This window comes from Sciurus vulgaris (genome assembly GCF_902686455.1).
Source record: "Sciurus vulgaris genome assembly, chromosome: 1".
In the NCBI taxonomy this organism is placed as follows: Eukaryota; Metazoa; Chordata; class Mammalia; order Rodentia; family Sciuridae; genus Sciurus; species Sciurus vulgaris.
Window position 1 is genome coordinate 38,118,219 of NC_136461.1, and position 27,768 is coordinate 38,145,986.

The following is a 27,768-nucleotide window of genomic DNA, read 5'->3' on the forward strand; positions in this document are numbered from 1 at the left end:
CTAACACAGAAACTTTAGAGGGACACATTCAAACCATAGCAAAGAGCTCTTACTTGGACACAGACTCCTCGGCAATGACAGCTGCTCTGCTATTAATGACTCCTTGGACCTCAGCCACAGGCTGCAGCCCTAGATCAGCCAGACTGCCTGCTTTCCTTCCTCTTGACTTCCACAGAGTTCCATGAAATGCCTATTCTGTACTAGCTTTTGTGGCTACAAAGACAGATAAAAATAATACCTGTTTTTGAGAGCATTTGTGTATGCTGTTCAGTGAGAAAAACAAGCTGCAGAAGAGGATGTCATGTTTGTGTTTACAGATTTTGCAAATGTGTGTACACAATAGGTATGTGACACACCTACATGCTGAATAGAAAACTGGAGAGACACACATGAATCTAATAGTTGTTTGAGAGGGGATGGCACTTCTTTTTAACTTTGGACTTTTTTCTTCCAAATATTTCTGCATTGCACCTTTACTATTTTCTAATTACAAAGCAATCACAATAACTCACCTTTAGTGAGTTTTTACTATCTGCCAGGCATTTTTCTAGGACCCTGACACAATTAACAGAGTTAATCCTTGCACAACCCTTATTATTAACCCCTTTTGCAGATGAAGAACCAGAGGCACTGAGATTAAATAGCTCTCACAGGATTGCACAGATTCCAGGAAAGGTAGCCCGGATTCAAGTCTCAGATGATGGCAGTCTGACAGAAGAACACGGACTTTTCCCATCTGACCACACGGCCTCTGGTACATAAAGATGGACAATGAAGAACAGTGGCCAGCCTGCCTGAGAGGCAGGAGAAGCCCTGAGACTCCTCCATGAGCATGGGGAGTGCACTTTATGCTACTGGAGGGCCAGGGGGTCTGTGCAGGGCTTGGCGCCTCAGAGATCTCCGGGGAAAGACTTCTTACTATAGTCGACAAAGCCATTGAGGATGTGCTCCCTAGGTGAAGGTGAAGATGTGGGGTGATGTGTTTGTGGGGAGGAAGGTGGGCGTGAGCAAGAAAGACCATGTGTGGGTGAATACATGCCAAATTCAAAGGCCAGATCAGACACCAGCTGAGCAGAGAGGCTGGAGTTTGTCCTGAGCCTCGGGAGCCTTGGGCTTTCTGCAGGGAAGACACTGGTCTGTAGGTTTAAGGGTCCTTCCTGGGGAGCTCCCCTCTTCTCCTCCCTTCTTTCAGCATGGGGAGGGGAGCCCAGGAGCCCTCCCATTTGACACTTTCACACCTTCTGTAGGGTGCTCCAGGCTCTGCGCTCAGTAAATTCCAAAATGGGTGAGTCTGGGTTCTTCCTGTTCTCTTACAATAGATTTCATAACCAGATTTAAAACAAACAAACAAACAAACAAACAAACAAACAAAAACCCGATGTTAGAATGCAGACAGCTCTTAAAGGGATGTCCAAAGTTCAGTACTCCTCTGGCCTATGGAGTCCCCACATGTCCTCTAAGGTCTAGCACAAACATCAGCTCCTATGGGAAAGCCTTCCTAACGAACAACCTCTCACTTGGATCCTCCCTTGTTTCCTCGCTGGGACATGCTCCACTCCTGGCACTGAACTCCTTTTCCTGTCCTTCTGACCCCATGCTCAGCACTGCCTGGAGCTGCTCCAGGCTCTGACAGTGGTTGAGCCACTCCATGTGCCAGGACCCAGTATGGGCCTGGCCCATGGCTGGCCTCCAGAGTCTGTTGGCTAAAGGTTGACAGCTGAGTGGGCAGTGGGCCTCAGCAACAAGGAGAGCCCTGAAGCTCTGAGACCCTGGACAGTGCTGCCTGCTAGAGATGAGACCGGCTCAGGCCCTAGGGATGTCACAACGAACTGGCCAAGTGTTTTCAAGGCCTCTCGTACCCTTGGGGAGAGTCTGTCTGGTTCCATGTGTGTGAGTTTGAGAGTCCCAGTATCCTTTGCCTTACTAGGGAAGCCATGAACCTTTGATAATAAAGGCTTGTCTTCACATAGTCATGAAGACAAGCAGCTGGCATGGCTGCACCAGGAAGGGTCTCATTTTGCACCCTGTCCCTCCCCACTAATTAAGAGGCCAGGCAGCATGGGGATGGGCTTATCCCAGCAGTCGCTGCCCACCTCACAGCCACCAACAACCTTCCTACTTCCAGCCTTCCTGGCTGTCTCCCATAGTGAAGCCAGGAGTTTACTAAAATACAAAATGGGCTGAATGTTCCTTGCTAGATACCTTTCTATGCTCCCCACACGCTGAGCAGTGGCCTCTACCTTGTCTCCAGCCTCAACTTCCTCCTTCTCTCCTGGTCACCTCACTCCAGTCACCATCTATGCTGCTTCTCTTCTTGGATGCTCTCCTGGATCCTTGCTTCACTCTGAGTCCTAAAAGCCCCTATTGAACACAAGGCTCCCGTCTTACCCAGCAAGGTATCCCTTCCCTTCCCTGAGACTCTTACAGAAGCTCCAGTTTGTATCAGCTCAGACGCCCTCCCTAACAACTTGTGCTCCCTAGTACTGAAGGCCAGGCACTGTGCTGATCACACACACGTCCAACCTGGAAAAACCGCCCTTCAGGATCTGGCCCCTTCTAAACTGCTAGTCCCACAGAAGGCTGGGAAGGACCTTGAGTATGTCACTTTCCATCTCTTGGATTTAACTTCCTCCTTAGCAAAAGGAGGTCTTCAACTCTGGAGGTCATTGTGAATTAATGATATGGAGCACTAAAGTAGGCCACAGCTCTCTTCAGTGTTCCGTATACATCGGCTCCTCCATCCCCATGGTGGGCCAGAGAGGCTGAGAGGCTTGCTGAGCATCAGGCCCCACATGCAGGAAGCTGTGGGACAGTCACGTCTGGCCTGGCGGAGGCATGCGAGACAGGAATATGCCAGGCACGTTCTGAGGACAGCGCACAGACGAGCCTGGCTGGAGCTCAGGGCTGGTGTTTAATAAAAGATTAATGAAATTGTCAAATTGACCTTGTCAGTGTCTGCTCAATCCAATTACGTGGCTGTGGCCCCCATGAGTGGGGTTAAAACAGGAGTACACAGGAGACACCAGCCGGTGGCCCTGAGGGGAGAAGGCGGCTGCCCTGAAAGCACTGGAGGAAGTCAGTCCCGCCCCATCCCCCAGGCCCCATCCCAGATCTGCTCGCAGCTCTTAGGGTGCAGTGTTCCATGACTCCAGGGAAATTGCACCTGAGTATCTCCCTCTGCCACAGAGGGGCACTGGGCACCCCTTCCCTGTTGCCCAGGTGCTGGGCTTTGTGCTAAGCCCAGGACCAGGGTGGGTAAGGCACAGTCCCTGTCCTTGAGGAGTCCTTGGTCTGGTGGGAGAGAAAGACATGGAAACAACTCATGAATGTGAGCAGTGCCCTGATTGATGGCAGCCCAGAGAAGGTGCAGCTGGACCAGCCTGGGACTCGGCCTTCCCTGGAAAGGATGGTTCCTGTGGTGAGAAGTGAGCCAAGATCTGGCCCAGAATAGAGAGGTGGGGAGAATGTGAGGGGCAGAGCCATCCTCAGGGACATCCAGGTTCCAGACAGCAAGGCTGTGGAGGAATGATCTGGACTGCAGCTGGGCTGTGGGCAGTGTGTTCATGGTGGAAAAGGTTGGAGGTGGTGAGGTGTGGGGGCGTCCATACTCACATCCATTCACTTCACTACCCCTGGGCTGTGACTTGGGATACCTCTGTCACCTGTACTTACCCCGTGCTCCATGAGCTCTTGGGAGGCAGGGGGGCTCCATCTGTTCTACCCCAGTGCTAGCTCAGTGCCTGACCCAGAGTAGCTCTGGGTGAATATTTGCTGAGTGAATAAACATTTGAGATCATTTTATTGAAATACTTCAGAGTAAATTTGGAGACAGGCATTCGTCTACTCAAGAGTAATTTAATAACCACAAATGCCTTTAACACAGTGGGGTGAAGAAAAAAAAAGGTGTGTGTTTCCTTTATTGCTGCTGTTAAAATAAATGGCATTTTTAATAAAGTGTCCCCATACAGCATATAGAATGTGGCCACATGATGGAATAAATAAATATCTGGTAAAATTATGCATTGCAAAGCAGACTTTTTCTGGTCTTTTGGTTATTAAATTTAATCACTTTTGAGCCATGCCTCTACTCTTTTTCCTAGAGGCAGGTACGCTTTTGATTAAAATGTGGGCCCCAGAGCGCTTTCACGGGGGAAGACTGAGCTTCATCCCCAGAGGAACGGCAGTGGAGCCACAGGATGATGGGCCAAGGCAACAGCCACAATTTGCTTCTTACTTGATGGACGTGTTTATCCCTAGACAGAGCGCGCAGCAGTCATGGGGCGTATGGAAATCTTGCAATTAAGGCAAAGTCTAATTAGAGACTACATATTCAAAATACAAAGGAAGCTCCGAGTGGCAGCCGCTCTGGTCGGCTCTGAAACGTGATTATGCCTCTCTAGGCCCTGCCTTGGCCACTGGTCGACTGGATTGGCAGGGAAACGCACCCTGTAGCCACTTGTGATTTCTTGGGTGAGTTTTGCCTTCTCAGGCCACGGAGACACCTCAACCCACAGGTTCTGACCTGACTTCAACTCCTGAGTCTGCTCATTATTACCACACGAGCCTCAGCATCCCCATCGTCATCGCAGGAGGGAGGGCAGCCATCTACAGGACCACAGAAGGATCAAGTAAGGGCTTTGTGGTGACTCAGTTCAAGTCTGCCCTTGAACAAATTAGGTCAGTTCCATTCATTGGCCCCTAGCCCCAGCCAGCCAGGTGAGAACATCCAGCTCAGGAGTGGGGCTCACCTGGGAGCCAGAGGAGAGTGCTGGGAGGGAAGGGCTCTGCTCACTACATCATTCAGGGGTGGGGGCACTGTCACGCTCCTGTTGACTGCCCTTCTCACTAACAGAGAACAAAAGACAGACAGAAAGAAAGAAAACAAGCCACCTTGTAAACATAATTTAAAACCCAGGGAGCCCTACCCACTGGAAATCTAGTAGACGCTACGTGCGGTTCACATTCTGACTGGCCAACACTGGAAATCTCAGTGGGATCTACTTGGCCTTGGACCAGGCTCTTTGAAGGGCGGCACCCCACAAAGCCCACACCTGCCCTCCTGGGTCCTGGGAAGGCAGCAACAGGCTGGGTTAAATCTTTTCCTTCTAAAAGATTGGAGCCAATGAGGCTTTCTGCCTAAAAGGCCTAGAACCATCTCCTGAAGCTCCTTAACTCAGAAAAGCATGCAAGTCAGCAAAATGAAAATAATTTAAAGATCCATTGGAAAAAAAAGAACCCCAACCTCCCTCCTTCTACAGCTATGATGGCCTCTCAGTAGTGGCTCGCATTTTTTATATCCAGGCCAGGGGCTTCCCACAGTTTGAGAAGGAATGTATCAGAGACTGGAATCTGCTCCCCGTGGGAGGGCACAGGCTAGTGGTGGGGGAACTGGAGGACTGTTAAGGATCCACTTGGAGTGAACCCTGCTCCCTTGAGGACCGAGATATCAGAGCCATGTCTCCTTTCGGAGGTCAGGGGAGCAGGGACAGTGTCATGTGTGTTATAACTTAGGATACTGAGGTTCACAGAAGGGAAATGACCATCCCTAAGTCCCACACAGGAGGAGCGCACCCTGCTAACCAAGTGCTCGGCACTTGCTGTTTCTGTCATTTTAAAAGGAGGGCAGCACCTGTCAATGAGAACCTACTATGTGCCTGCCATGTGCTCAACAGTCTCCAAACAGTGACAATTTCTTGCTTTTGAAGCTGAGAAATCAGTTCCCTGTAGGGGATAAATCTCAGGACCTGAAAGGACTGACTTATTCAAGGTCATGCTACTGAAACACAGAGAGGAAAGTTTCAAACCATTATCCCTCACCCCACAGCCCACGCAGCAGCACCAAGGAAGTGGCTCAGAAAAGACCTTTTATGGAAGAGGAAACTGAGCCCCAAACCAAATAAGTCACTTGCCCAAGGTCACAGAGCTTGTCCGTGGTGGAGCCCAGTCACACCCAGGCAAGAAAGGTCAGAGTCCTCAGATGGAACCTCTCCCAAACCTTCCCTTCTCTCTTGACCTGGTGGTGACATTTCAAGCTTCCACCTGTGGGAACAAGACCAGGAAGTTCTCATGACCCTTCATGCAGGGCCTTCTTGGTCCCTCAAGGTCTGACACCCTAGGCAGAAAGACCTGCTTTGGTCTCTGGTTTCCCACAGTCACTGTTCAGCAGGGGTCAAGCTTCCAGGGAGAGCTCCACTTCATCCAGGCCAGGCCTGAACACACGCTGTCCCCACTCACAGGGCTTACAGTCCAGTAAGAAAGATGCACCTACAATGAAACTGCAGCTTGATGTGAGTCTAATGGAGGCCACAAGAGAGTGGTGCAAAGCATGGGGAGGATTTCTCAACCCAGGTTGGGAGAGGGCACTGAAGAACTCATGGAGGAAGCAGGAGTCACAGAGCAGAGGATGCAGGAGAAGTTTCAGATGAAAGAAATAGCTTGTGTCAATGTCCACATTCGAGGCAGCATTAAGCATGGTCGTGAAGAAGCCAGACACTGGAGTCACACAGGCTTGGACTCCGGTTTTGGCTCCTCCAGGTCATGGCTGAGCCATCTTGGGCAAGCTACTTATTCAAACTCTTTAAAATGGTTTCCTCATCCGTGAAATGTGGATGGTAATAGTTTCTGGTTCACAGTGTTGTGTGAGAAATGGATGAAAGAATGAAGAGTGCCTAGTACATAGCAAGTGCTCAACAAATTTTAGGTAATTAAAAAATTGTCCACATCTGTATCTCCTGCACCTGGAACACAGCAGGGGCTCAGCAAACATGAACAGAGATGAATTAACTCGGTCCTGCCTCAGTTTGCTGGTGACTCAGATGGAGAGACAACTAAATAGACATTGTAATTCAGTGCTTCAGTGTTCACAGTTAGGAAAGGTGGGGTTGGGAGCCGGCTAAATGGGGGAGATTTGGAAAACTGTAGAAGAGAGAGTTTGTCTTAGGATAAGGTAGTCATAGGCTTTTAGGGAAATATTTTAGCTGAGTCTTCACATCTAGTGAGGACAGGATTTTCCCACAGTTCCTGACCCAGAAGAAGGATAAGAAGAGATGAGGCAGGCCCAAATCATTTCAGTTGAATCTTTTCTGTGGGAGTACAGTGGTAAGCTACATGAGGGTGGGGCTGGGTGTGTGAATAGACCCCCAGAGGCTCTGTGATCACCGCTCTTCAGACCAAAAAGTCTCCAGAAAGGCTCCAACATGGGAGTCATGGTGCTCTCTTTTATTTTTATTTATTTAGTAATGTTTTAGTGAGTGTATACAATATCCATGGGCTGGGAATACATCAGTGAATGAGATGGAAAGCAAGAGGTTAAAGTGGATGGTGAATGTAATTATGATACAATTTGTGAATTATTTAGATAATTCAGATAAGAGGAACACACAGAGAAAACCAACAAACTAAATATATGTACAAAAATTCTGGTACTTTTTGTTGGAGGGGGTTGGAGGGTTTGGTGCAGAGGGAGAAGGTAGAGAGGTCTGGTACCCTCCTTCCCTGTCATACGCTGAACACCTGAAAATGGGACAGTAAGTGGCTGAAATAGGGACACTTTACCCTATTGATTCCAGGGATTTTTAATTTACTTGAAATTTTCTCTCTTCCATGATTTCATCTAATCTATTGCCATCCTGGGAGGCAGGCAGAGCCAGGATGGTCAGACCATTCTACTGATTGGAAAGTGTGTCCCCAGGTGATGTTCACATAGCATTTAGTGGCAGAGCTGGCTTTGAGGCTCAAGCATCCTGGTCCACTTTCTGCCCTTCTACCACAGTTGCTTCTGGTCATGGTCCATGAATTTGAAATCACCAAGATGTAATTATGTGCCACTTGTCATGATTACAATATGGAGACATATCACTATTCAAAACAGTGTTTCTCAATGTGTGGTCCCTAGACCAGCACCAGCAACATCACCTGGAAACTTGTTAGAAATATAAACTTAAGGAGCCTCACACTAGACCTGCTGAATCAGATTCTGGGGTGGGACTTGCAAGTCATGTTTTGATGAGTCCTTTAGATGATTCTGATGCAGGCTCAAGTTTTAGAACCATTGGTGTAGAGAAGAGAGCTCTGGATTTTGCCTCAGGGACTTGAGTCTAAGTTTCACCTGATTACTATGTGACTCAGTAAACTCACATTACCCATTCTTTTGCCTCAGCTTCCTTATTTCCAAAATAAAGACACATAATAGAATTTCTATGAGGAATCACATGAGATAATCTATGTGAAAGTATTTTGTATTTTTAGTCAGCATGATAATAATAAAGCCATCATTTATTCATTCTACATGCATTTACCGAGCAACTAGTCCATCAGACCCAGGCCACCGGTGCTGGGAGCACCTCTTTTGCTGTCTAGTCAGAAGCCTCTGGGTTAAGATGCAGGACAGCAATTAGTTCAGGTGGAAAAGACAGAGTGAGCACCAACACTCTACAGTGCAATGAGCTCTCATTAGGTAAGACTGGTTCTTTAAAATTATACATGCAAAATGTTGGGGTCTCACCTATAGGGTTGAGCCCAGGCACATCCTGCTGGGTACTTGAGCTTTTTCACCCAGATGCCTGGTCACATACACTTTTCACGAGGATTTCACTGAATTCTTAAAGTCTCAGAAGAGCTATTATAGGCAGGACTTATTATATTATTATAGGCATAAACTCAGGACAAGAGAGCAAGGTCACATGCTCAGGACCACAGAGTGAGAGTTGACTCAGAGAGTATCAGGTCTGATGAGAGAAGGGGCCAGTGAGAGGAGGGGAGTCTAGGATGGAGTTGGGACACGCATAGCTGAGCACCTCTGTGGAGCTGGTCTTTGTTCCAGGAGCTTTTGACTTTGCCTCTTTATTTTGTCCTCCCTACAATACTGCAGGGTGAGAATTATGTACTATACTTTTCTGATCAGGAAATGGCTCGGGGAAAAAGACCTAAATAGAGATGTAACCATAATTCAAATCTAGGACGGCCTGACTCAGCCCCCAGTCTATCCATAGCCATGACTCAGTAGACTTTTCCCCCAAAGGACCCCTAGAGGCCTCCGCAGGGACTGGGGAGGTACATGCAGGAGCAGTCACGCACCTCCTTGCAAGCGGCCACATGTTTTTGAAGTCTCCTGTTTCATTTTCTTCATGAAAATGCTTCTTCTTTGCTCTAATCTATGCTTGCTTGTTGTTACATAAAATGTTTTCAAGTATCGGTTAAAATTAGCTCTTCCTTCCTTCTCCCCTCCACTTTCTTTCTTTCCCCCATCTTGGAGTCAAGCTGAGGCCTAGGTAGATGGGAGCAGTCAGTGCTGTGCATACTTGCCAGTTCCTGTGGCAGGGTTGGGAGCAGGGCTCCTGCCCCCTGGGACGCCCTCAATTCCTTCCAGCTTTTATTCAGATCTCACCTTTTCTATGCACTGGTCCCCTACCACATGCTCAATCTGCCACACCCTGCTCTATATTTTCCCCTTTTCATGGCATTTATCACCTTCTGAGACCTTCTTCTTCGTTATGTTTTGCTTACTTTTCTCCCTACTCCACCCTGTCCCAACTAGATTCTAAGTTCCACAAGGGAGGATCTTTGTTTTTCTTCACTATGTCTTATGCATTTAGGTCAGTGACTGACACCTGGGAGACATTCAGTTTCTTGAATGACTGGATGAAGGCCGAAATGACTCTTAGGGGACTTCTGGATACAAACAGCATGAGGCTGGGATCCTCATTCTCTCTCCCCTATCCACTAATCAAACAGAAACCATGAATTTCTTAAATCCTCAGGTACTAGATCAGATGTGGCCACAAGAGTGCATTCTGGCCTGGTGGAAAGAGTTGAGGGTTTGGCACCAGGCTGGTCTGTCGAGACCATCTGTGCCTGGCAGAGTGGTGGGCACAGGCTAGACATTCAGCATGTTTAAGATGGATGGATGGAGGATGAACAGGAAGACAAATGATATCACAGCCATTTATATCCTTCAAGCATCGATTCAAATGACATGTCTCAGGCGACTACCTTGACCACAACCAGGCAAAGGAATCTTAGCTACCAGAATAATTCAACTGAGAGAAGGCCAATTAGTGAGTAGAAGAGGAGTCTCTAGTGGAGGACCACATGGCTCTTGACCTCACTAAAACATTATTATGGCTAACTTGGTAAAGATATTTATATACTATACAACTTGGAGGAGAGCTGTATCATAGAATAAGATTTTTAAAGCATCCCTCAAATGCACAAATGTATGCACAGATAATTCACATAGGAAGAAGTCAGGAAAATACATGTGTATATATAAAGCTAATTAGCCAAAATTTAAAATTCCATATACTGGTGCAGTGGTGGGGAGATGGCATACGCATGTGGACAATGCCCGTGACATGGCTCACCTTTTGGAAAGTAATATAACAACACAGGTAAAGGACTAGGAAATGTTCTTGCCCTTTAACCCCATTAGCTTGCTCCTGGGGATTTACTCTAAAAAACACAGTTCAACATAAGAAGGACAGTCATGAATGATCATGCAGGCAGCATTTCTCTAATAGAATGTAGAGACAACAAAGCATACAATGGAGAGATAATCCTAATGTTATCTATAATTAAAAAGAAACAATAAAAAAATTTAAAATAATAAGAGAAGTTAATCTTGGCCCAGTTCCAAGAAGGGTATTAAAATGATAGCTGTGCAAATCAGGCAGCAGAGAGGGAAATGTTTGCTCATGGTGTTGGATGAGCTGGGACGCAAGGCTGTGTGTGAACATGGCCAACACCAGCCGCCATGAACAAAGCTGTCACCCTGAACAGACAGGGACTCTCTGGAGTGAACGTGCACTTGGGGCCAGTTCTGGGGATTATGACTGGACTTTCTTCTTAGACTTTGGCACTATTTAAATATTCTTTTGTAATTAAAGTAAAAATGGAAAAGATCTCAACCAGCTGGAATGTTGGGCTGCAACCAACAAGATGAAATGTAACAGGGATGAATGCAAGTCCTGTATTTCATCTAAGAAATATATTTGAGAAATTCACATAATTGGGGGAAGGGGTGGGACTAAAGAACCATTAGGATGAAAAGGAGGAGAAAAAAGGAACAAATAGACCCCAGACTTACCAAAGTCTGGGGCTGCAGGTCTGGTGCAGTGGCCAGTCAGTACAATAAGGTGACAGGCCTGAGACTTTAAGGAACTTTCCCAATTTCTTGTAAGATAAAATAAAGGGTGAAGTCAGGATTTGAATTCAGTGTGAGTTTTTCTGGCTTCAAAATCCATGTTCTTTCTATCACAATGCAGTAAACTAAAGGAACAATTACTGTGTGACCAAAAAGAGCATGCAGGGGAGGGTTGGTTGACATTTTCCCCACCACACATTCCCAATCTTACCTTATTGAACCTCATTGTTTCCATATGAGACATTTCCATTGCTACAGATTCTAAGTCAAAGTTCACCCATTGCTACAAATTCTAAGTCCAAGTCCAACAGTAAGAGGTGACATTCTGCTGAACAGACTCTCCTTGCAGTTGAGTTCAGTCCTGGGCCACATCTTTGGGGACTCATCCATAAGAGCAGCCAGGGTGCTCAGAGTTCTCATGAACAGGGAGCTAAGACACCGATGTCTGGGTGCTTTATACGTAGCATATTAAAAAACCTGACACAATCCTAGGAGGTAGACATTACTATTTGCATTCCCAGAAGTAGAAAACTAAAATTAAGACAGGTAAAGAGCTTGCTCAAGGTCAAGACTAGTAAGTGGCAGTATTAGAATTTGAACACAGAGCTGTCTAAATCTAGGGTCCCACTCTTTGCCATGTGGCCTTCCTCATGTGAGACATGGTGGAGCAAAATTGAGGTATTTAGTAAAAAGCAACAATTGGCCCTTCCTCTCCATAAAGGGCCATGGGTAGAAGCAGTCTGTATGATTTCAGAAGGGGTATTTAAATTAATTTGGCTGTTTCAGAGAAGTAGGCTTCTAGGTCAACAGAACCCTTGACAGTGACAGCAATAATTAGATGAACTCTTGGGTAGAAGGATGATTATCACATCTGGAGGGGTTTGAGCATGGTCTGGAAGGACATTGTTACTGTGGAGAAGGTATCTGGGTGGAGAACCTGAGGTCCCATGAGCTTATGGAGCTGCCTTGCAGAAACTGCCTGGTCTCTTCAAGAGAAGTGATGAAAATATCTGTTGCTGTGTCTATTTGTAGACATAAAAGCACAAATCATATGCCTGAGGTAAACAAATTGGTCCATGAGAAAGCTAAACACAGAATAAAATGGATTCTGCTGGAAATGCTTACTGGTTTTTAAGGTTTCCTTCCTATAAAGAAGGAACCAAACTCTGGAGAGATGTGTAGTCTTGATAATAATCAAAAGAAATAGAATGAGGTACTATTTTTTTTAACGGTTAAATTGGAAGAATAATTTAAAAAATTATTCTTCCATCAAATGCATAAAGAAAAAAAAAATGTCATTCCTTTCGACTGAGGCAAAACCACCCTAAGAAAACAAATTTTTTCCTATAAAGAGAAAAATCTGTATAATACAAACACCACCATCTGAGTTTTATTTATAAACAATATAAAAATCCAAGGAGAGGCAAATGGGCCAGCTGGGCAGTAGGTGGTAGGGCCAGAGATAGGTGAGGGGAGCTGGAAGCCCCAGAGAACCTAGAGGGCATGCACAGGGAAGCCCCCAGGTCTCAAGAACTGTGGAATAAGAACAAGATCTCTAGGGAGTCAAAGGTGGGTATGAAAGCCAGCTCATTGTCAGTAGGTGGGAGACAGGAAGGGCGCACACTTGGGGAAGGAACAAGCAGGTGTAGGGAGAGAAGAGGAATCCCAACCTTAACACTGATGACCATTTATCTACTCTTAATGGGGTACTGTAGTTATATTCTCAGTCCTCCTTAATGTCCCTCAGCCAGATGTTATTTCTCCACTTTACAGATGAAGAAGCCTTTGTTAAGAAAGATGAAGTAACTTGCCTTGAGTGGCAGGTGCTAGAGTTGGGAAGGGATCTCAAACACTTATCTTCCCCCTAACTCAGCTCACTTGAACTGTGCTCCATGAGAATGTGTGGCTGGGCACACTGGGGACTGGCAGATCTGTGCTTTGGTCCCACTTTAAAGGCCTAGGCATCTGACCAGATGGTTTACTAAGCCTCAGCTTCCTGCCTGTCCGCCTTGTGGATAATAGAACTGACGATTATGAAGGTCTTGGAATAACATGGGGACATGTTAAATGAGCAGGGAAGGGTACAAGCCTGAGCATATGAAGATCACAGACATGTAAAACACAAATTTATACCCTTGAAAAGAGACTAGAGGAGACAGTTATATCACAATACTTTCAGCAGTGCAATTTGGAGGGTTTTCCTTATTTTTCCAAAGATGTCTATAAACTGGTTTTTTATTTCTTTACAATTACAAAAAGGTCATCACTTAGAAATGCATACAAGAAACCACCAAGAACATAATAGTCACCAATACAGCTAGAAAATAAAATCAAGCCTCATCTTTTAGTTACAACTGGTGGTGATATAGAACTTGTTGCCAGGGCTTCTGAAGGCAGCACCCATCGTTGTCAATTCATGTTCTGCCAATTAAGTATCAACCACCCTGTCCTATACAACTCATTGAGCTGTTTCAGGAACCAAAAGAATCTAAAGGTGAGTGTGAGGGGAAAAATCTGTGGAGTCTAAACAGAAAGTCACCTTCTGTTAAAAAAAAAAAAAAAAATTGGTAAGCAAAAGAAAGATTCTAAGCAAGATTTTAGGGAAGGTCCACAGTTATTAAAGAAGAAATTTATTTTCAATTTCAAATATCCTCAGGCAATTTAAAAGAACCATCAGAGTTTTTGTTTGTTTGTTTTACTTTTTGTTTTGGTTATTGTTTACTAAGAAAACCCTCTTATTCCTTCATCGATATGGATCTTTCAATGAGTTCTACTAAACGAGCATCTTTAAAAAGTGGTGCTAGTGTAAAATATGTCTCATCCCAGACCTCCTGAATCAGGATCTCCAGGCCCAAACCCAGGAATATGTATTTTAAGCACCTCAGCAAATTCTTAAGATTGGGCCAGTCTGGGAAACACTGCTACACAACACTATCTTGAGTTTCATGTGTTTGAAGGTAATAAACACTATAAATGATGCTATTATTGCCAATCCCTCTAAATGACCTGAATAAATGAGACCTATTAGCATTATTGACTACCACTGACTATTTAGGTGAGGTCATGCTAAACACACCCTGAGATTACATGGCTAGACTCTCAGCCAGACCCTAACTTTCCACTCATTTTTCAGAAATGAGGTGAAAGGGCAGGGTTTCCACAGACCTGGATTCTGATCCAGCTCAATCACTGAGTACCCCAGGACCTTAGGTGAGACATCATTTCACATTTCCTGAGCCCATCTGTTCATCTGGTTTAAGAATGAAGGTCTTACCCTCAGATCACAATGGTAGGCAGCAGGTACAGAGCAGGGGTGCAAAACCATCGGCTCAAAAACAGGTTTTCTTGTTGCACCCACTTCTGATTTCATGCTACCTTATATGCTAAGAATAACTGACACCTGTATGTCTTTATAATTCAGAGTCCTCTTCCCAGATACTATCTGGACTATCCACCACAACCTCAAGTTAGGAATTATCAAAAGTCAAGTGAACTGCCTCAAAGTGGTAAAATTAGGACTTGCACTCAGATTCCACAGTCTTTCACGATCCGTTTGTTCCTAACGTACACATCATGCATTACACAAAACACTTTGACATTCATGGCATTTTTTTGCATATTTTTCCATGACTTTTCCCTCAAACTAACCTAAATGCACTCATAAAGTAAGTTCTGTGTCGTATTAGTCTTCAAAGGGAAAGCAGAGAGCCTCTGGCTGTTTCTATTTTCATCAAATTTAGGGAGAAAAAGTGATGAACTCAACAATAATGTATAGTTTTTCCAGTTGCTCAAGAATTCTCTGCTATTCATGCCCAAGCTGTGCCATGCCATAGACTGAATATATATTCACAAGAATTTACTGAACACCTACCTACTAAGTGTAAAGAATTTTACTTACCTCATGAAATGAATTGCCCTATGTTATGCACTTAGAAAAGTCCTGGTTCACAATCTGTGGTTATTCTTCTTACTTATTGATATAGTTCATAGGGTAGGCATTATTTTCTTCACCCTAGTTCATAGGGTAGGCATAATTTTATCAGTATTATATACTGATAAAGATGCTGAGACCTTAAGTGATTGGCCCAATCTACATTGGTATTTTGAAGAAAGCTAGGAAAATATCATAAGAGGAAATTCTTGTCTCTACATGCTATCAGTGAGCATACAATAGTTCACATGACAAAGGATTATTTAATTAGTGAAATAAAGGGTTTTAAAGTAGCAGCTACTTCTCCTACTTACCCCAGTGACCTGAGTTTTTGCTTACAGACCATTAATCCATTAATTAGGAGATAAACCATTAGAAAAATTAGAGGACAAAGTTTTCCAATCACTGACTAAAAGCCAACAATCAGAAATGAGAATGAAAACTGTCAACATTTATTTAGCACTTTATATGTTATCTTTAATCCTTACAGCAACTCTGCAAGGTAGGTATTAGCTTCTTTCTATGGAATAGTAAACAGAAACACAGAGAGGTTTGGTTAAGTCCAAAGCAAGCAGGGGGAAACTAGGTTTGGAACCTAGAAGCGTCTGTCCAAAGCTCTTGCCCTTTCCAAAATACCATGCTTATTTCAGAAGGCATTACAGAAAGGAAAGTGCAAATCAACAGGAAGAACGAGTGTGGTTTGCCAAAAGGTGTGCCAGACACCTTGGAGACTCAGTGACTGAATAAAGAATGAGGTAAAAATTATGTAACCTGAAAGATCATTTGAGATAGAAATAGGATGAACAAACTGGTATCAGATGACATTGCCCCTACTTCCTGACTGCAACCCTGCACCACATCTAACACTGTCACCCCCTGATACCCCATCATTGCCAAGATTGGTGTAAATTATCAGGAAAGCCCATCATCTTGAGAGAGGTGATTGGTCCAAGATCAGGCTTTTGAAATCAGAGAAAGTAATCTGCTTTTGAGACAGCCCTTCAAAGCCACAGACAGCAACCACATCCCCTATGAGTTTTCTCTCCTTCACACTGAAGGTTTCTCTTCTGAAAGAAAGGACAATCCAGGCCATATGACACACCTAACTATACACTCAATATTCTAAATAAATGAGGATAATGATTGTCTACACCAAGAATTCATGAAGTTTTATTATAGAACAAAATAGAGGAACAGAGATAGAAGTCTTTGGATGGTAAAAATATCAGTTCAAATCCCAGTCAAGGGATAGGCAGCTCAGAGATGCTCTCTTGCCCTCTCGACACAGTGCTTTCCCATACCCACAACCACACTGGCAGTGGCAGGTCTGCTGCCCAAGTCTCAGCAAATCCCTGTGCCTTCTCTGGAGTAGGAAGTCCAAGTGAAGAACAAGCAGCTGACCCCAGAACCCTGTGGGATCCCTGCCTGCATACCAGCATGCACACTGGAGTCTGACTCAGACGGCACTGTGTTCTGCAAAGCACATGCCGCACAAGAAAAACACGAAGGCTTTATGAAAAATCCAAAGTTTATTGCAAATTGTATTTTGCTTCCCTTCGTTCTTCATTTTTACAAGATTTATTGATATCCATGATTTTTTCACAGATGTACTTGTTGACTTTGGAGAGTCTCTGTGCAATTTCAGTTTCATCCACAGTTTCTTGTGCTATTCTGTCATACAAACACTCTAGACAGAGAGAAGAAACAAGAAGGCCAAGGATTAATGGTGAATTCAAGAACAAATCTTTTTTTTTTTGGGGGGGGGTGCCTCCTGACATACTTCCCTTGCATAGCTGTAGTTTAAAATTCACACCATAAAATGTACTTTGAAAAGAGTAGGAATACATTACAAATTTATACTTTAAAAATAATGGTAAAACATCTACATGTCACCACCTAGTTTAACAGGACATTAAGGGTCCTTCTGAAACCTCTGGATGTCCCTCCCCAGCCCTCTCCTCTCCTTTCCCTCACAGAGGTAACCACACTCCTGAAAGGTCTCCTTTCTTTTCTTTAGGTGTTAACATTGGTATATATCCTTAAATAACATATTATCTATTTTTTTTTCAATTTTCAGTCTTTTTATAAATGTCCCCATCTTTATATGCCTTTCTGACTTTATTTTTAGTTTTTATCTTTTATTACTCAATGTTACAGTTGTGAGATTTACACATGTTGGAGAATATGGCTATAGAGCATTCACTGCCATTGATGAGTGGTGTTCTATTATATGACCGAATCACTACATTGTTTATCCATTTTGGATACTTGGTTCCCCAATTACCAATAACCTTACACATGTCTTAGGGGCATACATGCAAGTATTGGTCAGGGCATGGAATTGCTAAAAGTTGGGGTGTGTGCATACTCAGTTTTGCTGGGTGATGCCTGGTAAATTGTTTTCCAAAGCAGTTGTGCTGACTAGCATTCGGAATAGTAATATATGCAAGTGCTAGTTCTCCCAACACTTGGAACTGGCACATTATTAAGGTTTTCATAACCTGGTAGATGTGAAGTGGTATCTCTTCCTGGTGATTATCAGTGAGGCTGAGGATGGCTACTTTCTTGCTGAGTTTGTCATATGCTATGATGAAGCAAAAAGTCAGCCCCAGACAAGGCCTGATTAGAGACTGATTTACAGTTGGTCTCTGAACCTGAGGACCTGGTACAAGTCATTGCCCTAGATTGCTTACTTCATAAACAAGGGAGGACAAACTATAGAATATCTTTCTTAAGAATGCCATGAGGTATTCAGGGTAAACATTTTATAAGCCTTTTCCAAACTATAAGGAATACTACACCTGCATGGGTTGTTCTGATTATTTTATATGTATATAATTTTTAATTCCAAGAGGGCAAAGCAAGATTAAAAAAAAAACAAACATATATTGAATGAATAAAGAAAAGCTTTTCCAGGGAAACCTAAGATGTCATAAAATGACTGGGGTGTGGGTGGGGTGTATAATCACGGGCAAAATCTTTAACTTCTCTGAGCTCTGAGTTTCCTCACCTATAAAATAGGAATGGCATTTCAATCTTAAGAAACTGAAATGGAGAATAAGCAAAATCCTGTATTTACCAAGCCAGCTCAGAGCAGACAGGACACAGAGTGTTAACAATAGAAGGATCATAGAGACTACCTTGTGCTAATTCCTCCAGATGTATGTGAGAAGGCTGAGGCCTGCAGAAAGGCAGACAGGGCAGAAGCTCTGCCGCCTCCCCACACTCTGCCTTTCCTGGACTTGGAACTGTCCTGCCTCCTGCTGCCATCTAGGCTGCAGGTGCTTGTGCTATGAACCATCTTTCTCTGGGCCACTCTTTCTTCCCCACTGAGAAGGGTTTTGCACAGAGATGCCTTTAAAAGTTTTTAATTGCCTTCCACTGCTTCTTGACCACTCCCAATCTTCAGTTCATCTTGTCTTGGCCTTTCCATAAGGACTAACAAGCAAGAAGATAGGGGGCTATGTCTCGTCCACCCCATTTTTGCTATATCCACCTACAGTTTTCTTTCCATTCCACGCTATCCCACAAATCAGTGTACTTGCTCATCTCTGCCCAGAAGACCCTTGCTCTGCTCTTCACCTACCGGAGACTGACTCCTTTCAGTTGTAGCCTTCTAGGAAACTACCAAACTGAGTTAGGAAACCTCACTGTACCCACAATACTATGCTCCCAAACCTGTTTTGGGTTTTCTGTGGAAAACCTGATCATGATCTAATAAAACTATGACCACACTTGGCACTGCCTCTCCAGCCCGGGGCCAGGAATACACAAGCATTCATGGTGAGCTTGCTGGGATGTGAACCAGATGAGGACAACAGACTATGCTGAGAGGTTCAGGTGCTCGGGCATGGCTCTGACCCTGGATACTGTGCAACCTCAATGGGCACCCTCTCTGGATCTCAGTCTCAGCATCCATGAAACTGGGATGTCAAACTAGATAATCTCAGGATATTCTTCTCACTTGCTATAGTTGCCTATAAAGTCATAAGGGCAGGAGAGAGAAGCAAAAGGCAGGACAGTGAGTCCCCGGCCCTCAGAGCCACTAGCACGAGTCAGAGAAGAGACAGAAAGAGAAGGGTGAAAATGAAGGAGAGTTCTCAGGGGCCCCTACAGAATTCCAATTGTTCTCATTTCCTGAGGGTAGCCGCCCTGCACAGCCCCTCAGGTTGATTAAAAGGCTTTTGTTAGACTCTAGTTATTAATCACCTGCAGTAGCCAGGAATGTCTCCCTCTGTGAGAGAGCATTTGAGATTATTGCTTAATTAACAAGGTTTATAACAGTGCTAATGTGTCCTATTAAAAAAGTTATAAAAATTAACCAGAACACAATGCTGAGGCTCATTTAGAAACTCAGACACACTGCAAAAGGTCATTGGACCTTAATAAGGTTTAACTGTCATTCTGGAGCTGGTCGTGAGAGTCAGACTCTACTCCAGCCTCCTGCTTTCATCTTTCTAAGGCAGAGTCAGTGTCCCCCATCCTTCTGCCATCCAGTAAGGAATGATTTTAACATCAAAGAGAAGAGGAAATCCCTACCACCTCTGTGAGTGTAAAGGCATTGGCCATTTTTACATGGCAAACATGACTAAATGTTATAAAATCATACAAAATAAATACAAACTGTCCGAATCCAGTTAGATAGCTTTCATGGAAAGAACCAGTCAAATGCAATCTGGAATAGCTAAAATAATTAGGCTAAAAACGGTGATCATATGGTTGGATGGGACAAAAACTTCAAACCAGTCTAGTTGTAGTACAAATAAATAAATAAGTAGCGTATTACAGTAAGACAAGAAATCTCTGCTGGCAGCACAAGGCCTGAAACTCCAGCTCTGCTCAGACTGACTCTGATCAGGTATATGGCCCTGGGCAAGTGTGCCAGGCTCTAAGGGGTTGCAGACAAGCTCCTAGGAGGCAGAGAAGAAGGGGAGAGAGTCAGGTAGGTACTGGGTGTTCCTGGACACAGGAAGGAAGAAGACACCACCCTCAGAGGTCAGGAATAGCCTCCTGGAGGAAGTTCACTGGAGCAGACCTGGAGGTCTGGGTGGTGAGTAGCAGCAAGCTGGGCAAAGCAGGGTGGTGGAGGGGGTGTAGTGTGATTGTGTTCCAGGCACCAGGAATAGCACTTGCAGATTCCCCAAGGTGAGAAGGAACAAGGCTTGCTCAAGGAATGCATTCTGGTAATAACTTAGAGTTCAAGGGCGATAGAGCTGAAAAATAAAGTTGGAGATACAGCCTGAAGCCAGACTGTGAAGGTGCTTCTATGATGTGTTAAGAAGCTTACCCTTTAATAAATGAGCACAGGCACCGACTGTGACAAGGAGGTGGTAAAGGGATCATATCTGGTTTCTGAAATATCAATCTGGTTACATAATGGGGAAAGGATTCTGGAAGCCGCTGGAGAAGTGCAGAGGAGACAGACAGCATGTGCCCCTGACTATGTGGGGCCAGTGGATATGAGAGGTGGAGGGTATAAGAGGTATTTCAGGGGCAGGACAGATGGAGAGGGATGCATGTCAAAGAGCTAGGGTGAGGCCTGGGTCCCTGGCTGGCAGCACCTTTCACCAAGATAAGGAACACAGAAGGGGCAGAAGGCTTCAAGGAGAAAAAAAAAAAAAGGTAGTGGAGGGAGTGGTGAGAAGTGCAGTCTGGTCAATGTCATGTCACAAGTAGACCACTAGTGGGCACCTGGATATGTGGGCCAGGAAGGCAGAAGTGAGAACTGAGGTCAAATATAGACTTGGGAATCATCCTTCATTGATTCAGCAAATATTTATTAAGTAGCTAGCCCTGAACAAGATGCTCATAAAGCTTAGATTTTAATGGAGGTGGAGAAGAAAGACAAGGTCAAGTAAAAAAGTAGATGAAAAAGACTATGCAGAGCCTTTGAGCAGCATGATGCAACAGAAAGCAATGGAGGGGTCTCACTGAGTGATGAGGAGACAGGCTGTGCAGATCAGGAGGAAGGGCACCATGAGCAGCAGGAACAGAAGGAGCTGGATGAAGGCGTCTGTGGTTACTGCATGGTGTGTGGTTCAAGAAGAGAGCAGAGGGGTTACCAGAGGCCAGATGAGCAGGTATGGGAAGGAGTGTGGCTTTCAAGTGAGAGCCGAGGGCACACTAAAGGCAGTGGGACCCATGGGAAGTGAGATCAGCAGAGGAAAGCATGGCAGGGTGAGCGTGAAGAGGAGTGGAGACAGCGGAGAGGGCACAGGATGAGAAGGTAGCCTGAGAGGCTGAGGAGCCTGAGGGGAAGGAACCCAGAGCCTGCATGCAGGGAAGCCTTCTGAATGGAGGACGGGTGGCCTGTCACATCCTGCTGGTGAGAAATAGCTCTGGATTTGGAGCCTAGGATTTGGTAATGAGGAAGTCATTTCCCAGTGACTGCTGAAATGGATCAGGCAGACAGCTGGAAGTGGAAGGCAAATGGCCGGGGCTTTCCCAGTGAACACAGAGAGTGAGTGTAGACGTGGCTTTCAAGAAGTCTAGACACACAGGAAGAGAGACAAGGCAGCAGCTGGGTGAGGGAAGTGGTCTCTGCATGGTTTGCTTTTGAGAGAAATGCAAGCCATGCTGGGAAGGAGCCAGGAAAGTGAAAGCATAATTGGAGGAAGAGGTATTAGGTAGGCAGGTGGACTGGGCCACAGAGTCCGGATAGAGACAATCGCCCACCGCAAAGAAGACAAGGAAACTCTCTTTCTGGGACATGAGGCAGAAGAACGGTGGGGATGCAGTCACGTCTGTAGGTATAGCTGCTGGAAACTGTGGAAATTCCTTTTACTTTTTTCTGTGAAGGAAAAGACAAGGACATCTTTTGAGAGACAAGTATGGAATCATGTTTACAAAAAGTAGAGAAGATTTAAAGAAGGCTTGGAAAATGGGGTTGTGAATCAGGGAGGGAAACGCTGAGAACGTGGCAGTGAGTCTATAAGGGCCCCAAGCCACAGAGCTGAGGTGTAGTTCACTGATACAATCCCTGACCTCTTTAGAAGTAAGTTTGTAGCTGAGGAAACTAAAACGTGGAGGGAAAGTGATTTACAAAATATCACACCAAGGGTTGGTCAGGAATCAGCTTGCAGTTCTGGTGTTTCTTTTTTTCAAACCTCATTTACTGAGTGCCAGTTACTGTGATGGGCAGTGAAGACATGGAGAATCATATATGTTCCTGGGACCTAAGGTAGACACACAGCATATGATTTTATACCACAACATGACAATGACAGGGACAGTCACTTATCCAAAGGCACTTGGGACCTGCTGAGTCACATTCCAACAAGTGTAGCAGACCAGAGATCAGTCACCTATCAAGAGAGGCAGGGCCGCCTCTTCAGGAAGGCCCCTTTCTTGGGGTGACCTCCTAAATCAGGCTTCATCATTTCAGACAGCAGTCAGACTAAAGGTTAGCTCTGATTATCTAAAAATAAGTGGCTGCCCAAATCAATTAATCATGAGCCACCTGGGCAAGGGAGGCAGCTGTGTGACAGCAGAAAAGCCCCAGATGAGAGTCAGGATGTGCACAGGGTGTGTGAGTTGGAAACTGGACTCTGAAACCTTGCAGCTGTGATCTCGGCTGGTCACTTAATCTGTGTTCCGCTGTCTCCACCTCCGAATCTATCTACACCTGGCCATTCTTCTCTACTTCCACTGCTTGGTCTGTGGAGCACCACCTCTCCTCCAGAGCACGGAGTCAGTCTTCTGACTGAGCTCCCTTATCGTCACTCCAGTGTAAACCCAGGCTGCTTAGTGTGGCCTTCGCAGCCCTACGAAACCAGCTCCGGGTCACCTCCAACCTCATTCTCAACTGCCCAGCCACTTTGCCCCTTGAGCTTGCTCACCCCATTTGCCTCTTATCTTTGCTGCTGCTATTTATTCTCATGCATTCTCTCCCTCATAGGGCCACCTGTACCTCATCTTCAATACGGCCTCCTCTCCTCCCCCCACCATCTAGATGATGCCGCCCTCTTTGTCCTATCACATCAACAAAGTTCCAAGTACCCAAAACTGTACGATGTATTCATGGGCATGTTTGCTGCCTTCTTCCTGCCAACGTGCAGGGTCTGCTTTAAATGCATGTGCTGTTTTATTTTCTTCAGCAAAACACAGCAGACGGGGTCACTTGCAGAAGAGGGACTAGGAGGACAGATGCTGAAGCCAGTCCTGCTGCCCTGGACTCTGGCTACTCCTGCTAGCTGTATGACCCAGGTAGGTTATTACTTAACACCTCTGTGCCTCAGTTTCCTTACCTGTAAAACAGGGATAATAGGTGGCCAACAGTATGATTTTTAAGAGGATGATAGGGTAATGAGTTAATATACAAAAGTGTTTTTTTTAAAAGACAGAATCATTAAAAGAAAAACCAGAACCTGAAATATAGTAAGTGCTCAAAATAATTAGCAATTACCATATTCTCTCTGCCCTATTTCACTGTCTCTATGCTTTGTATAATCTGCACAGTAACCAGTTGTTCATCTTCAACACTAGACTGTGAGCCCCTTATAGATGCACTATGTTATGTCCTTCTTTGTGTCATCAAAACCCAAAGAATAAGAGCTTGGTGAAAGGATGGAGAGAAAGTGGGAGAGAGGGAAGAAAGAACAAAGAAAGTGGGAAGAGAGGAGGAATGAAGGCAAGAACCTTCCTGGAATTCTTCCCTGGCTTTCCAGCTACGTTCCTTCTCCTCTCTTGAGGACTCTCAGGATTATCTATCTCCTGTGCGCTGACTCCTTGAATTGTACTTGTGTGCAGTCATTTTCCCTGTTCAATGTGAGCTCTTGGGGGAACATTGGGGCTATATGCTCTGAGTTCCTGTGCTTTGCCCATAGCTGGGCACACAGGGGCTGCAGGAAGTGTTGGTTGAATTGAAGTGTGCCTACACATTCCCGACTGGGTGAAGGACCACATCCCAGCACTGCGTTTACCCTCAGTGACTACCTCTGACGATGCTTAGTTTGTGAGGCGAGAGGGGTGGCTTCGGAACTGCATCCTTCTTTTTTTTTGTGGCGACTCCTGTGACGCTTCTGTTTTTCAGAACATCTGTTCCCCAAATCATGACTGCCAAGTTCTTCGTGTACTTGGAATCTCCTTGGGTTACTTGTAGCTGGTGCCATTTCTCCTCATCAACCCAAATCCCGCTTCCCAGATGGACCTGAAAGGGATAAGAACACCACACCTGTTAGTGCAATAGGAGGGCAGCTGGAGGCTGCCTTTGTCCTTTACCACGCATTGCTGCACCACTGTAAGGGATTCATGCCACAGATCCTAAATTAACGCTCTTTACTGGCAATGATAATAGCTATCATCTACTGAATACCTCTACTGTGCCAGGCCTTGTTCTACTACTTTGTATTCAGGATCTCAAACCTTCATTGCCACCTGGTTGGAAGGTGTTATGGTGTCACTTTCTATGCAGGTGGAAAATCCAGGTTCAGCAAGGTGAAGTAACTTGCTGGAAGTCACTCAACTAGGAAGTAACAGAGTTGGAGTCCTCAACTACACTCCTGCCATGGCCAGGCTGCTCAGGGTCTGACCAAGTCTCAGGACACACATGCTCTACTCTTTTCTGTGTCACACAAGAAAGACCAGCCTCCCTTCCATGTGAATAGGCTGGGACATCTCCTCCTACTCTGGGCTGGAGAGCTATAAAAATCAGTGGTGCCTGGGTCTCCTCTCCCAGAGACTGATTTATTTGGTCTGAGGGTGGCCCAGGCAGCAGGATAGTTTAAAGCTCCCTAGGTAATTTCAACTCAGCTGAGTCTGACAACCCTGCCGGCTCCAATGCCAGAGCTCACTCTCTGCTGCCAAAGGAGAGAAGTTGTGTAGCCCTTCCCCTTCTCTGAGCTTTGGTTTTCCCACCCTACAAAGTGGGAGAGTTGGGTTTCATCTCAAAGTTCAACCTTCTGGTTCAGAACACCTCTGATCTTAACAAAGTAAACATAACCACAATGTACGCTGTTTATTTTGACAGCACACAGAACAGAACACAATCTTAGGCTCTGTTTAAGGGCAGCAGCTGGAAAGGTGAAGTGCAGAGCCAGTAAGTTACTGTGTTCTATGATCTAGCAATAAGCGACAAGCTTTAAAATTTGTTCTCCTTTCTAGCTATTTTAACAACTTGCACAACACTTACTAACAATCATATAAAAAATAGTTTTGACTTTGACATTGCCATTTATGTTGTGCATCTGCTGAGTCTAGGAAGGGAGAAAATGGCCTCTGTGGGATGGAGGGGAGGTAGCTGCTAATGAGCTGAACTTTCTAAGGAGCATGAAAAGGCTGTGCCAAAGGTCCCTGTTTTCAGAAAGACCTGCAGGTCATCACTATTGCATGGTCAGGAGATTTCCTGATCTGAGATACTATACACACACCCACACTGATGGGAGACTGCAAGACCAATGGCTCAAAAATGATTAAAGCTCTTTCCACTGAGGCTTGACTCATGAGGAATATGGGCACAGAGATGGGCAGACAGGTTGGCAAGGAACACTTCTTCCTCCAACAATTACTGAGGTTTTTCAAAAAGAAAAAAATTAGTAACAGCCCACCCACAGCTATTAGTAAGCAAACAATCCACCTGCCACATCTGCCTGTCTCCTTTTGCTCAAAAAATCATTCAGACCAGACCTCCCAGTTGATCAGATAACCAGAACCACCTGGCCTTTCTGTGTTGTGAACTTCAGTATTGCAAATCAGTTCATCGGCCCAGAATGATAAGCAACCCTCCAGTGGGATGGGCTGTCTGGGGCTGGCTAGGCAACACCGACTCCAAGGTCAAATTTTGGCCTTTTTTGCTGCCATTCAAACTGTAGGTGGGTAGTCTGTGCTACATCAGGCATGCTGGGCACAAGCTCCCTGTTGCTTCCTGTGGGACCCTGCATCATCTCCCTTGATGACACTCTTGGAGCCACCCACACAAATTTCCTGAAATAAGGGGAAAACAAGAACTTTGAATTAAACTCTGAAACAGAAAACATTAGAGATGGAAGACAACTTCAGTTTTTCAAATATCTCTTCTCTTTTCTACCCTGGGCTTTGTTTTCCCATAATCTTTTAATTGATTAAACGAGAAATGACAGAGCCAGTGTTCCAGAAAGAAAGGAAAATTAATATTTTTTCAGTACCTATGGTAAACTCAATTTACTTAATCCTCCTAATAACTTTAAGAGAGGCAAATAGGTAGAAACTATTAATCCTATTTCACAGATGCAAACAGGAATTTAGGGGGACTGAATTACTTTTCCTAAGACATACAATCAGTAAGTTTTGAAATCAAGATTCAAACCCAAATGTGTATGACCCAAAGCATACTTCCCTGGTCTTCCCTGCTGCCTCCCATGTCATGGTGGTGCTGATGTGGTTGAAAATAGCCAGACCTAACACACCTATGTTCTGTTTTTCTTTTGAGTTTCCCTTTGCACCTGCCAGTCACTCCTGTTCCCGCCCCCAGTGCAGCTGGCCACAACCAACAGAGAAACCAGAATCAAAACCACAGGCTAAACTGGCTTTCTTGCCTGAGTTGATGCTTCCCCCAGCTCACCAGCACATAATCACTAACATTAATTTCCCTAAAACACTGCTTTCCTTCTTTTGCTACATGACTTCAGTGGTCTTTCAACTCTGTTTTTATGTCAACCCTCTGGAATTATGAATGGCCCCTGTTTCCTGTCACATCAGATCTGACCTTCTCAGCCTGGCTTTAAAGGCCCATAAGGATCTCATCTCCATTCTACCTACTAACCTTTACCTTCCCTACTATGACCGTCATTCTATAAGCTCTGAACTTGCTCACCTCTTCTACTTCCAGCGTGCAGTAACAGAAAGAGGATGTGCTCTGAAGTCACCTGCCCTGGGTGTGGATCCTGTCTCTTTTGACTACTAGCTGGTAAGCATGGTCCAACCATTTTACTCTTCTAAGCCTTACTTTTTTCAATTGTACATTAGGCAGATTGTCACCTCATTCAGAGTTGTTTGAGCATTAAAGGATATGAAATAAATGTCAGAAGGACTGCTCACATCCAGAAAGTGTTAAATCCTTGCCCTCTGCCTGCTACCTAGGTTTCTCTCTGCTCATGTCACATCCCTGTCCAGTCCAGGAATGAATGCTTCCCTTCCATTTTCTTGTCTTAAGCCTACTAATCTTTCAAACCCCCCTCTAAAACTCAGGAAACACTTCTTCACTTCTCCAAAGATAAGATGCATCCTTTCTGCATTTCTAGACACTTAGAACCTTAAGCATCAGACTTAGCACATCTTGGTTAAGGAGGGGTCAAGGCCCCAACTCTCCTGTCCCTACAAAGTTAATGCGACTAGTCTGAACACAAAGCAGTAAGAAGCTGATGGGCACATTTAATGTGTCTTAATGGTACTGTTTTTCTGTTCTGATGAGCTGCTGTTCCTTGAGGAAGAAAATATTTCCTGACATTCGTTTAAGAACAAGGTCAACTTTATAGTACAAAAAGAAATGGCCCTGGGGAAGACCAATCACAGGTCTGCTCTGGGGCCTTTGAGACAAGGGCTCTTGCGGTCAGCAAACTCAGGGTCACCTGGAGTAATGTGCACATATCAGAACAGACTGGAAAGAACACTGTCCCAGGAAGCAGGAGATCTGGCTTCCAGTTTCTGCCTGCCCCTAATCTGTTGCATAATCATAGTAAGTCCTTTCTGTGAATCTGTTTCCTATCCATACTACGTGTAAATT

General features: G+C 44.9%; 2 protein-coding genes across 6 annotated transcripts in view; both read right to left on the minus strand.

The window, feature by feature from the left end:
* AGBL4 (AGBL carboxypeptidase 4) overlaps positions 1–27,768 on the minus strand; it is a 1,452,665-nt gene that overhangs the window by 185,116 nt on the left and 1,239,781 nt on the right. The window lies entirely within an intron of this gene.
* BEND5 (BEN domain containing 5) overlaps positions 15,944–27,768 on the minus strand; it is a 47,209-nt gene continuing 35,384 nt past the window's right edge. The window contains exons 4-5 of one of the 2 annotated variants that reach the window (XM_079154779.1): positions 24,006–24,219; positions 15,944–16,758 (exon numbers count right to left, since the gene is read on the minus strand). In XM_079154779.1, coding sequence (XP_079010905.1) covers positions 16,601–16,758; positions 24,006–24,219 — 372 coding nt within the window. In that variant the 3' untranslated portion in view covers positions 15,944–16,600. The remainder of the gene's footprint in view (positions 16,759–24,005; positions 24,220–27,768) is intronic. The other variant, XM_079154778.1, reaches the window with a different exon arrangement.